Below are 13883 nucleotides of genomic sequence, written 5' to 3'. Positions count from 1 at the left end.
GCTGCCACTGACGGGACACTGTCTTCTGCAAGGGGTCCCCGAATGAGAATCTTCAGGAGAAAAAGTGTCCCGTTGCCTCTTTCCCGACTCGTAGCTCCCGCCTTAGCGATTTAGATACTTTGTTTCTCTATCGTTTGAAGTGCATGGCAACTGTTAAAGTTCCTTCCTTTGTTCAAGATAGCGAGATCGACGGAATTGCTCCGAATTAAACATTTAAGAGACAATTTTCTGCTTTTTTTCTTTTCTTTTGCTCCTTTTCTTAGGCCAGCATGGTACATTCTTTGATCGAAGCATATGCACTGCATAAGCAAATGAGGTGAGTGATTTTTCGTTAACTCAGGTGTTCCCGGTCTAAATGTCCCGTTCCACCTTGGGGCTAATCAGGGACGGAATGGTCCTTTTAAAGCTTTTGGTGATTCGCTGTTTGTAATTTCCCTGTAATCTAATGAAAGCTCTTAAAGAATTAAGAAAACTCGAAAAAAAAAGTTCATGAAGCACATAAGATCCATTAGAAATAGGATTTTATTGCCGAGAGGGCAAGTATGCTGGAACTAGGTATGGGGCTAGGAGGTGTTCAGGTTTGGGGGTTTTTCTCCAAGCCCAAACTGAAGTCGTGTGTTCAACTTCAGACTCTTAGATACTCGGTCACCACCAGCAGCCTCTAATGAGTGAGCCTGGAAACCAGACCAAAGCCGGCTCCTGGGAGCCGGTGGCTACTCCCCTCAGAGCCAACTGAACTTCCTGTTTGTCGTTTTAAGAGTGAATATTATAACCCTGCCACTTGTAGGATTGTTTATCACATTTCGTGGCCAAACAGGCGAGTGTCTGTTTACGCCCGCCGGTTCGGTATGCTTCATTTATCTCCCAGAAGGTAGTGTAGTTGGCTTTCAAATTTTATCCTTATTATTAACAAAATCGTTCATTGAGTACCTGTGTGAGGACTGTTTTTCAACCGTTTTTTAAGCCTCTGTGTTTGGTAAACATAAAACTACGTGCCTTCTATTAAAGTAAACATTTCAAAAAATGACTAAGACAAACAAGAAATCAAAATAAAGCAAAACTGTCAAATTTCTTTGTTGTTCACCAGGGAGGCTTTCCGTAAGTATTTGCTAAAGGGGAAGGGTACTGGAAGAGGAAGCTATTAGGGCTGGAAAACATGGTCCGAGGAACTGTAAAATTTTTATTTTAGTGGGCAGATCTGTCACCTCTGAGGATATAGACCTGTTTTCTTGAACTGGAAGCAGCAATCAAATCCTCAGATCCTGACTGTATGCATTTAATTTCTGAGGCTGAGCCTCAGGATTGTGGCCCATTTGGTGATTGTAGTAGCCTGTGAAGTCATACTAATTCATGAGAAACTCATGGCCATGTTCCCATTCGAGAAACTGAAAAAAAAAATCAGTCCTGCCTCCCTGTGGTCCAGGCCGCTGCTTTTCCAACTTGAGTATGTATAAGAATCACCTGGTTACAACCAAAATCTGCTTCAATAGGTCTCAGGTGCAGCTGGAGGTCTGTCTGTCTTTCTAGCAGCTCCCAGGTGATGCTGCTGCCAGTCCACAGACAGCCCCCGCCCCCGTTTCAGTGGCCAGGACTAGAGAGCAGTAGTGGAAGCAGAAACCGGATTGGGGAACAGGTAGGCAGAGGTTAGAGGTCGTAAGTCCTGTTGGTAGCTTAGCACTCCGTCACTCCTGTTTGTCACTCCTTGTGAGGAGTTGGTTGGGGGCTTGCGAGTGAAGCCCAGCTCCAGCCCAGCTCCTCATCTTCCTCCCAGAGGCTGATGGGAAGGAGGGACCAAACGTAGAAACTGATGTTTTGGTTGCCTTTTTTACCCTTTAATATTAAGAACAACGATAGCTATCCACAAAGCATTTTCATATATGTTCTCACTTAATCTTCACCTCCCCACTTTACAGATGAGGAAACTGAACTCCAGAAGTCTTTTTACCTGAGGTTGTAGAGCCGATGAGCACAGAGTTAGGACAGGCACGTAGTTCTCTGGCTCCGAATGCAAAATTCATAACAGTACAGCTGCCCGTGGAAATAAAAACACAGCTGAAAGGAGATGTGAACCAATTAGGAACCGCTTCAAATGGCAATACCTCAGCCTAGTGGTTGGTCACGAAAGTTGTTACAGAGTAAAGTTTGTCCAATACCTGCTTGTTTCAATATAATTACATTTTTTTTTACCTCCCTGTGAGCTCAAGGGGAAAATCTATCCTCTCATCCCCATTAACGGAGTCATTACGTAGATGTGGAGAAGTGAAGACTATATAGTGCAGCAGAGGAAAAGAACGTGTTTGTGACTGTAGCCGCTGGAACCAGAAGCCAGGAGTTGTGTTTTCTGCTCAGATGACTGGTTCCTGCTTCCAGCTTCTGGCATACTCTGGGTCTGACTCACTCAGCTCTCTTTGTTCTCCGTTATTATTAGAATAGTTAAGCCCAAAGTGGCCTCCATGGAGGAGATGGCCACCTTCCACACCGATGCCTATCTGCAGCATCTCCAGAAGGTCAGCCAGGAAGGAGATGACGAGCATCCGGACTCCGTAGAATATGGGCTAGGTAAAGTCGCCGCTGGGCAATGATGGGACGTACGCAATCTCCATCTATGGAGCAGAACTGCTTAATCTTTTATACCTTGCGCGCTGGCCTTTAATACTTCTTAGTTAAGAACTAATTGAAAAGTGACAAAATTATTTTTAAAAATTCGAAATTAAAGAACTAATGCATCCACCGCGATCTCAATCTGTCAGTTTAGGCACATATGCCTCCCTTAACAAAGCAAACCATAGAGTTGAGCAAAACTGACGGATGGATCAGATGGAGGAAAATCTTTGTTTGAGTCGCTCAGGCCCTGATAGCAGTGCCCAGATCGGGCCTGGCCTTTGTATGCTGACTTAACTGCGCTGTGACCTTGCATTTCAACTTGACTACAGATTTCTGTTCTGGCTAAGTTTTCTACTTTATTTCTCATTGAACAGCTGCATTTAAAAAATCGGAAGTGGCTGATAGCATAACCTAGAGAGAAAGCGTGGTTTAGTACAGCACTGGATGGGGGTGGGGCAAGAGACCTTTCAGACCTTGATTTATCCCTGTATAGGATGTGACTAGTTATCTTGAAGGATTAGCCTTTCTAGCTCTGATACTAAAAACTTCTTTTCCCGACGTCAGAGATGTTTTTGTCTTGTCGGGAGCCGATGTTAGCCTAGTAGCTTTTCGGTTGATTACCCAGCTGAGCCTTGAACAACACGGGTTTGAACTGCAAGGGTCCACTTATGTATGGGTTTTGTTCATTAAGTACTGTCAATATCCTTTCTCTTCCTTATGATTTCCTTCATAACGTTTTCTTTTCTCTAGCTTACTTTACTATAAGAAAACAATATATAATACATATGACATACAAAACATGTTCAGTGACTGTTTATGCTAACAGTAAGGCTTCTGGTCAACACACAGTAGGCTATTAGTGGTTAAATTTTGGGGAGTCTAAAGTTATACATGGATTTTCAACTTTCGGGGTGGGGGGCGGCAGGCACCCTAATAATCCCTGCGTTGTTCAAGGCTCAGTTGTAAAGAGCTCTAACTCAGGAACAGCGAGATGGAAGAGATGCACAGGCAAGGTACAGGGAAGGGGCACGGAGCTTCCATGCCCTCTCCAGGGACCACTCTCCCCAAATCCCCACGTGTTCACCAGCGCACAAGCTCTCAGAGCCCCATCCTCTTGGGTTTTTATGGAGCTTCATTAAAGAAGCATGGTTGATGTAACCCATTTCCCGTTTAGGAAAACAAAGGGCAGCTCGCTGCCAGCGTTCATTTAATTTGACATAAACACGCTCTTTGAGGCTGAAGCAAATCTGACTGGTTCTCAATGTGAAAACAAAATATAAAACTGTTCTTGGGGTTATTTCTAAACAGAACTTGTCTCTAGTCCTAACGTAACAGAAATGTGTACATAAATCAGATCCATCCAATGCATCTTCAGCTAACAACTGTTGGAGAATGACGTCAACATCACGTGTAGGAACATATATAGTTCGTAAATGGAAATCCCACTACTAAAACTAGAATGTTATAAATAGAACGATGCCATTTGTTTCCAAAGACTATCATATACTGGAGCAATGCGAAAATAATAATAAAAGCGAGATCTTTCGAGGCCAACTTTGGAGATCAGGTTAGGACTGTGATCTGCAACTTAACTCAGGGTAAACGCTGCAGGCACAGGCGCCGCTGGCAAGTATTCTCAGGGCCAACGGGAAATGGGTTAATTCAGCCAATTGCTGATGGAGCTCAATCTCCAGCTCCTCTCCCCTTGCTGGAGGTCATCCTTAGGTGTGGTCCACTAGTCACCTCTTAATCGCTGTCATCGCTTAGGAAATTCCAAGAGTTTTTGGAGCTCCGTGCCAGGAATGGGGATGAAGACCAAACATATGTTTCTTATAAATCACAGTATCATACCTCCTCTTTCTCCAGATCATCATTTAACAAGCTCTTTTGATGTTTACCCAAAGGTTATGACTGCCCAGCCACCGAAGGGATATTTGACTACGCAGCAGCTGTGGGAGGGGCTACAATCACAGCTGCCCAATGCCTGATTGATGGAATGTGCAAAGTAGCAATTAACTGGTCCGGAGGGTGGCATCATGCAAAGAAGTAAGAAAATGACCTTTCTGCTTTCTGCCTCTTTCCTTGAGTCAGTTTCTCGGTAATGAAAACTCGGATGCTTATTGTATTGGCATTTATTGAGAGACTTGTTTACGTATTAGCCCTTAGTGGACATTCTCATGAGATGCAAATGAGATAGAAGATGGCATAGTAGAGTAGGTCAGGATCCTGGGCTCCATGCCTAGTTTTTCTGCAAGTTTTGCTAACTAAGACAGATGAACCTCTCTGGGCCTCAGTTGCTCCATCAGGAAAATGGGCAGGGCAAAAGGGTATAAGTAGACAATCCCAAAATTCTCTTTCAGCTGTCTGGAAATCCCCCGTCGTCAAGGGATTTACACTCTAGAAACATGACTGAAACTAGAATAGTTGGGGAGCAACATCAGTTTGGGGACCAGCTGAATATACGGATGAGCTGGAGAGATTGAGCAGCAGGATAAATTAGTCATGGCGTCTCAGAGGAGGTGCATTTTACAGCCAGGTCTTGAAAGAAGTGGCAACAGATTTTCAAATAGGTGGACAATTGATGTGACTAGATTTAAAACAAAAAGCTGAAGAATCGAGGAGGCTTATGCTGCCACCTGTAAGGAAAGCAGCAGCTAAGAGTTAGGTGTGACTCTAAGGAAAAGGAGCTTGTGAAACAGCTGTTCTTAGGTGCTACTTGGAGTTAGAGGGAAAGTCCTTTCAGGGTTTCGTGTTAACATTTCAAACAGCTCTACTCTGTGACGGGAACTGTGGGGCCTCACTCAGCATTTGGCGTCTTGCTTGGCATGCCTGTAGTACTTAATACATGTTGAGAAGGATTTCTTAAACTCTGAATTAATCAACATGCCGTCATTACCAGTGCGTCATTCACACGCCAGTTGGCCATAGTGTCGGCCATGACCTTGATACTCTCCAGTGCTCTTGAGTCTGGAGAAACCAGCACTTTATTTTTTTGGAATGAAACCTTGAGCACAGTTTCAGTACACGCAGGTTAAGGCAACAACAGGGAATTCTCTTCGTGAAATCGACAGATTTCCCACCCTCAGAAGTTCCTGACAAAGTTTGCTACTAAAATCTGCTTTGGAGGCGAAGGAGCAAAGAGAAGCAGTGTTTAGTCATGTTTCACGTGGCCGTAAAAACTAAGAGAAACAACTTCTCTTTTGTTAGCATTTGCTCTGCTTTTAAAAATGTAAAATAAATACAGCGAGCCCTAGGAGAAAGCAATGAGCTCCTCTCTCTCAAGCTACAGATGAGGCGGGGGGCCCACACTTCTCCAGACATGGGCGGTGCTGGTCCTGTGAGTCAGACCTGCTCTACATGTTGCCCTGGAGGAGCTCATGTGTTTAAGTTCACTGCCAAAGGTCTGCTGGGGCTTGGGCCAGTTCCCAGTGCGAGAGCCAGATACCTGCCACTTCTCATCACTGTTTTGCAGCCAGAGGAAGTACACGCTGTCTTAAGCCAATCATGGCTGCTTCCGGGCTGCGTGTAGGTGTGGGCACACGCACACACCTTACTGTAACTATGTCAGACACCTTTCAGCTGAGCCTACCTGGAAACAGACACACCTGTGGTGAATGTACATCGCATAGTCTCTAAGGATTTAGCACCTCTGGAACCTCTGCAGGTGCAGTGCGGGCATTTAGCCTGCAAACTTACATATAGCCATCAATGATCTGTATAATGGCCACAGTATTTCCCCATCCCCAAATACATGTACACATCCATACGTGCCATTTACTCATTTGACGTGTTGATTAAGCACCTACTATATGTCAAGCATATTTGTATCATCACTACTAAGCAGAAGTATATGATATGTCTTCACCCCTAACAGTTTTAGAAAAAAACCTCTTCAAAATATCTAGGTGCTCACAAGATTCCAATGAAATTGGCATATTCTTTCTGAAAACTTTGGACATGAGCGTTACAAGAGTGGGGGAAAAGTTCATACCTGTTGACCAAGTGATATTATTCTTAGCAATCTGTTCTAATGAAATAAACCAATCCTGTCCTCGAGAAATTCATATCGTAGAGGTATGACAGCAAAGAATTACATTCGAGAGCGAAAGAGTGGTTTTCAAAGAAAATTCTGCAAAAGAAGATTAATGAGGGACTAATGCGATTAGATATTAAACCTACAAAACTAGAATAATGAAAACATCGGTGCCATGGCTATAAGCTATGACAGATGATATTATAGTAAACTCCCCGAAGAGACTTTCGTACGAGCATTCAATCTATTATAAGGGATGCGTTGCAAGTGAATGGGAACGGAAAGGATTGTTCAGTAAATGATGTTGTGACAGCTTGTAGCATTTATACCCTCATCTCCTGTAATAAACTAAAATAAGTGGCAGCTGGATTGAAGAGTTAAGTATAAAAAAGCAAATTTTAAAGAAGTAGAACGAATGAATATTTATCAAGCTTCTAAAGGGGAGTCATTTTCTAAGCTTTAGGAAGTAACAGGAAAAACTCACAAAGGAAAAGATCAACAAATTTGACTATATAAAAATTTTAAAACCAAAATAACTTAAAAGTTTTTTGGCATTTTAAAAATAAAATCTAAACATACCGAAAAGGCACACGACATAAATACGATGAAGTGTGACAGGGTCGTATTTCCTAAGGTACTCATACAGTATGATGCGTAAGAATATGCGCAAAGAACATGAGTAGACAATTTTCAGAGTAGTTTAAGAACAACTAGAAAACACAGGACAGTGTTCATTACTACTGATCAAAGACATGCAAAGTCAAACAACTAGATAGCCTCTTTCTAAGCCTTTTATCTAGTAACTTTACTCCTGAGAATGTTTCCTAAGAAAATAATTCAAAGTATGGAAAAAGCTGTTCGTGTAAAGGTGTTTATCAGTGTTATTTATTAAAAAAAAAAAAAGAAATAACACTACCGTCTAGCAATAAGGAAATGTTGAATCTACCCCATGGGATATACTGTCATTTTAAATGATGATTATGAGGAATACGGGGCATTTCAGAAAGACACTTATGTGTTAGTGAAAAACCAGGTTTAAAAATTGTGTGCCCGTTGCAATTACACACCTGGGGGGAAAAAACTGGTAGGAATGATAGCTGTGGTTATGTTAGGGTGGCAGAATTATTGATGATTATTAAAAATGTATTTCTCTGGCTTTCAGAGTTTCTGTAGCGAGATTTTATTACTTTCGCAGCAAAAATTAAAAGAGGAGAAAGAAAAGTTACAGAAAATATAACAAAGGGTTAAAAACTTTAACTATTCTGGTTTTTTATCCACTAATAATAAGATAGGTAGGCAAGGGACATCAAGGGACGTGACCAGACAATTCACGAAAGGAAATAAATGGTAAAGAAACATTAAAAAATACTTAACATCATTAATAATTAGAGGAAGTGAAATTTAAATATCATATATACATGTATATATTTTCCTCCTACCAAAATTGAGCCAAAGGAAGAAAAATTTTAACTTACAGTATCTGTTATTGATAATCTATTCTAATGAAATAAAACCATCCAAATTATAGAAGAGCCATGCATGTGGCTGATACTATCCCGCCCAAAAGGGAAGGATACGTAAATATTCAACAACAGTGGAATGGTTAGGTAGTATACTGCAACGCACCTACTTGTTGGACTATTATATACCCATTAAAAATGGTGGTTAGGACAAGAAAAAGCGCACGTCGTATGTTGGGTATGTGTTTAAAGGGTAGGTAGCTACCACATCATACGTTCACTTCGATTAGAGTCATGTAAAAATATATACAGAGGAAAAAATTCTTAGAAGGAAATACTGTTTGCATGTTAACAGCGGAGGGGTTAAGGGCGTAGCCCTGCACGTGCACACATTCCCAACCGCACTTGACCCTTGAACATGGCTTTGAAGTATGCCGGTTGATTGAAAAACAGCCACGTATAAGTGGACCTGAACAGTTCAAACCTGTGTTGTTCGAGGGGATATAAACAAGTGTGTGTGTGTATGTGTGTGTGTGTGTGTGTACACACATATGTATCCGCGCACTTTTTTTCTATTTCCTTTACTTTTCCTATATTTTCTCAAACGTGATTATATTCCTTTTATCAATGAAGCTTTCTGTAATAACTGCTTGGAACAAGGTGGGAAGCAGCTACAATATGGACACAGAACGGTCTGTTGTACAGAGAAGGGACGATCAGGGTGTTTTGTAAGCCGTGCTGAGGACTTGAAGATTTTTAGAGTGGGTGGCAATGTGCCAGCTGAATGGGAGGAAGCTGAGGCCACAGGTCGAGGAGAAGGCTATTGCGGTTATTCATTTAACAAACATTCAGCTTTTCGTCAAAAGGCCACTTAGTGAATTCATTTAAAAGGGGGACTACAGTTTTAAAGTAAATAGTGGAGGGGCTACAGCTTGATTAGGATGCTAACTTGAATAACTGAAAACTATTCGAATGTTTCTCTCTTTTACGAAAAAACTGAATGCTAAGTGATTCTTCCAACAAACAAAGAATGTATCGAGAATTGATTGTTTTTGTTTTGGGCCTAATTTTTGGAAGGAAATTACGTATTTCAAAATGGTACATTTCACTTCCTGGGAGACTTCAGCAGCGTGATCACTTAGAGGGTTGATTCTGCCAAAATATTCGGGGGCTTCATCAGTTTTACCGAGGGCTTCTTAGTCATTTGGTATTCAAATCACTGTTTTGAACCACTTTTAAAATCATTCTCCTTATTTATTTTCCTCTTCTTCTGCTGTAAACTGTTCTACCGGATCCTTGTCGTCAGTTTTGTGTGCCGACTTCATGATATCCTGCATGTTTTTATAAGATCTAAAATTTCCCTTTGTGATAGATTTGCCTCGTTACCCGCTGATATATCTGACAATCCATAAGAGATGAAAAGATTGAACAGGTGGATGGGGATCGGCGCTGGTGATGAAAGGAATAGGTTGTTTGAATGGAGACCGATACAGGTGGTCAGTTCGTTAGCAGATACAGCTCTTGTATCCTTAGGAACCCTAACAACCTTGATACTGCTGGGGCTGACTTAATAAATTCTCAGCAAGGAGAACTCTGTGCCAGCAAAGGTCTAGGGCAGTGTTTTTCAGACTAAGGGTTGTGACTCATTCATGGAACCATATATCAATTTCATGGGCTATGGCCGGCATTTTTGATGTCAAGGTGGATTCTGTGAAACTTGTCCTAGTGCACGTGCATAGATTTGTGTGTACTAGGTCACGGTGCAAATGTCAAGCCTCTTTAGAGTGGAATGATTGAGTGCCTCCACCCCGCCCTCCACCTGGGGGCGGTGTAGAGCCTTGTGCCTTGTGTCGTGGCCAGCTCTCTGGCCAAAAGAATGGAGGAACTATCCCTCCAGCTCTGAGTTACTACCCAACCCACCTGGCCGTTCGGATCAAAGCTGCCAGAGCTGCTGCTCAAGAGTGCACGTTTCTTATGACAGCGAATGGCATTTCCCCAAGGGCTCCAGGCACAGTGTAGCTTGTTTAACCGGTCAGCCAGACCCCTCCTCTAGCCGCCCCCACCGCCCAGCCTTTACAAACAAATAGCTAATCACATGAAAACGGAGGCCTGGATTCAGTGTTGGCAGACCTCTCTCTCAGCCCCGGAGGGTGCGCCGCGTCACTTCGTACTCGTACGCTTTGGGTGCTGGCACCTGTCTTTTCCATAGTAGCTCCGATCATTCTGTCAATGCACATCCAACCCGTAAGGCACCAGCCCTTCCACGGAGAACCGCCCGGCCTGCCAGCAAAGTCGGAACCAGCCCAGACATGCTTTGTCCCTACGGCACCCCCTCTCATAGCTTCTAGGGGATGAGGTGTGGCACTATAGAACTGGGGAACACAGTGTATTACAGTGGTTCAGTGTCACAGGGGAATGTCCCCTCCATCAGTTACCAACTATAAAACGTTCTGTGCCTCAGTGTCCTCATTTGTAAATTGGAGATAATAATACTACCAACCTTATAGGATTACAAGGATGAAATCTGATGCTCGCATTAAAGAGCTTAGCAAAGAGCCTGGCGCGTAGTGTTTGATAAAAGTCATTTATTATATTCAGACTGAGTGTTAGGTGGCCTCTCAGACAAGTCCCTGGTTCAGCCACTTACCCTGCTTGTCCAACTGACGTCAGGTTTGGTACCGTTTGCCACCCACGTCACTTACTTTACGCTTCTCCTTTGCCCATAAGCTGCTCCTGGCTGAAAGTAGACTAGTCCCTCTTGCCCTCAACACTCATGTCCTTTGCTTCATCAGAGTTTCGCTGCCAGCATTCCCTATACCCCCGCCCTTCCTACCGCCGCATAGAATTCCCTGTCCAACGCATCCCTTACACTGCGAGGTCCAGTCCAGAATCCGTACCCGTTAACGCAAACGAACACGCTCCCTACTGGGAGAGGGACTACTGGTAATCTGCAAGGGTGCTCTCGGAGTCCGAAATCAATGCCTTCTAGAAGATAAAACTTTGGACAGCAGCTTGCAGCAGGTTTCATCAGACCTTCCATCTCTTCCACAATGGACTTGAGATGCTTTTGGAAAATAAAAAGCAGGGAGTTCTGGTCAAGATTATTCCCTCCTCAATGTAATCACTTTGCAGAATCCTTTCTGTTCATCTGGGACCTCCTAGCTAACTTCTGTGAGACTCTGGCCCTCCTACAGCTGTCCGCACCTAGTGGCACCGCCGGCTTCGTCTAGATCAGGACAGTTGATGAGCAGGAAGTCCCTGTGTGGTGCTCCCGCCTTCTTCCAGCAACGACATCGTGCACCACCTCCTAGGACAGCTATTCTCCCGGGCAGTCTTTTTGTTAAATTCACTTAATTTGACCTCACAGACTCCCTGAGCTGCATGGTAGCACGATCTTCAGGCCAAGCCCTGAAGCATGGGAGCGTTGTTTCTGGACAGAGTTTGCGCAGTGCTGGACAAGATGTAAGCCTTTCTGGAACGAAGGCCCCTGGGATGATTGACGATGTCGGCAATCCCTTGATACCACCAGCAGTTCACCACCCCAGTGTCCTTAAGAGAAAAGCATTTGGTCCTCAGGCACAAAACCGACCTTCTAGTCGCTGAAGGCCATGTACCCCAGCCCTGGCATGTTCTGTTGACTAATTCCGTCAACATGCACATATAGGGTTGTGTGCGTGGAGGGAGGATTGTCCTGTCGCAGGAGGACCTGGGTACTGTCACTTGTCCCAAGTGAGAATGCGAGCTCTTCGTGATCAAGGCCATTTTCAAGATTGGGAGACATTTTCTTTGAGAGAGACATACAGTTTGTGATCAGAAGTTCAAACCATTATAGCTCCAAGCAGGCAGCACAGACTTGGAAACTCAGCTCATAGCAGGTGTAGTAGACCCTTCCCAAAGCACCCATCCTGTTTCAGAATTCAGAATATCAAGGGGCAGCGGAGCAGGCATGCAGCCTGAGAATGCGACAGCCCTTTACTCCAGCCACAGTAGGATGTACGGGTCCAGGTCCATTGTGGCGCAGCCCAGTAGTTTGCACTGTTCCAAGGCGCCCCGCTCCGTTAGGGGTGCTGGTTGCCTGTGCCTCTAGGGTGGAGCCAAACAATATTGGTTTTTGACCAGCGCCCCCGCCAGGTGATTCTGACGCACAGCACGCTTTGAGAACTCCCGGTCTAAGGGCTCCTCCAGTGAAGGCAAACACAGACCAAGGGAACCTTCAGGCCCTTGGGACTTCGTCCCAGTGAAGTTCGCTGGAGATTTTCCATCTCCCCACATCTGTAACACAGGTCCGTGGCCACCTGCTCCCCACCCACAGCCCTGTTTCCACGCTTGCCTTGGAGAATGCTCCTCCGAAGCCTCCACATGTATGTAACCAGGACCTCCGACACATCACCTCCGCCCTGGCCTCCTCCGAATTCACGCGTAGCTCGCCACGCCCCTGAGGCAGACCCCTCCCCTTCATGGCACTGAACAGAGTTTCCAGCCCACTCCTGCCCTGGCTACCTGCTGCAACCGCTGACGTCTCCGAGCCTGCTCAGCACCTCGGCTACCCATGTACAGACTCCCAAGGGCACACTCAGCCGTCACCATGCAACGCAGCCTCGCAGTTAAGAGCTGGGATTGGGAAGTCACACTGCCTAGATTTGAATCTTGGCACTGCCACTTTCTGCGTGACCTCAGCTCATCTAAACGCTCAGTTTCGTGATCTCCTCACCTATAAAGTGGCCATAATAAGAGCACCTACCTCCCAGCTCAGTTGGATCACCTGAACTGATGTGTATACAGTACACAGGATAGCGCCTGGCACGCACTAAGCACCAAGAGGATTGACCGCCGAGAGGTGTACGAGCTCCACCAACTGGGTCATTTAACTGAGACACCAGCTGTATTTCCTTTTGGCACGGGCCCCGTCTGCCCATGCCAAAAATTGGACCGTTACCTAGAAATCTCTGAAGCGACATTCAGTCATCCAACCAAAGGCCTCCTGTCGGCAGCTCCTAGAACTTCGCGCCCTTCCTACGCCACGATTGCTCAGCCAGTCTGCTGCTACTGCCCAGTGCACTTACTTTCGTGTACCCTGCGATCGTCCCTAGCAACCTAAGGCCGAGAGACCAGTTTCATCATGAAGGAGGTGCTGGCTTCCCAGCAACATCACCATTCGCCCACTGCCTGATGCCCTGGAAGATTGTTGGTCAGGAAATGGTTTGGGGGCCATCCAATAGGACCTCGATGTCACCATCCTATTATAGGCATGCTTTCCCAGCTCAACCTCAGAATTCTCTTAAAGACAATTCTGGTGTTTGCTTTCAGGCCCAGGTACCAAGGCCTCCATTTTCACCTGTCCTCCTGGGCAGCTGGACCACTGTCCCATCAGCCTGATAAAGAAAAAGATCAGACTGTTATGCTGAGACCAGGGAAGAGATTTTGAGGGTATAAACAAATGTATTTACAGTGGATATGAAAAGAAAGAACATTTGGGAGTGATTTTAGAGGCATAATCGACAGACCTTGTCGATCAATTGGTTTCTGGGAGTGAGGAGACGGGAAATGTCAAAAATACCTGGTTTCTTCAATAAGTAGGTGGCGGTATTGTTACTAAGATTACAAACGGCACAGCAAAAAACATGCAGAGATATCAAGGGATTTGTGACAGAAATCAGAGTGGTTAAGTGAGTAATGGGAGAAGATGGCGGAGCCTGCACTGGTTCGTGGGTTGACATCCCAAGCTTAATATGTGTCAAACCTCATTCTCGATCCTCCGCATTTGGCAGCCCTGTTCTTTCACATGC

At 44.7% G+C, this 13883-nt stretch overlaps 1 protein-coding gene across 7 annotated transcripts in view; it reads left to right on the top strand.

The window, feature by feature from the left end:
• HDAC8 (histone deacetylase 8) overlaps positions 1 to 13883 on the top strand; it is a 172802-nt gene that overhangs the window by 641 nt on the left and 158278 nt on the right. For all 7 annotated transcript variants that reach the window (XM_006908550.2, XM_015586753.2, XM_025044427.1 and 4 more), the window contains exons 2-4: positions 264 to 316; positions 2429 to 2559; positions 4509 to 4650. In XM_006908550.2, coding sequence (XP_006908612.1) covers positions 264 to 316; positions 2429 to 2559; positions 4509 to 4650 — 326 coding nt within the window. The remainder of the gene's footprint in view (positions 1 to 263; positions 317 to 2428; positions 2560 to 4508; positions 4651 to 13883) is intronic.

Source organism: Pteropus alecto, unplaced genomic scaffold (genome assembly GCF_000325575.1).
Source record: "Pteropus alecto unplaced genomic scaffold, ASM32557v1 scaffold312, whole genome shotgun sequence".
NCBI classification, from domain to species: Eukaryota; Metazoa; Chordata; class Mammalia; order Chiroptera; family Pteropodidae; genus Pteropus; species Pteropus alecto.
Note: the sequence above shows the minus strand (reverse complement) of the source record. Positions and strands in the feature narration are given on the sequence as shown.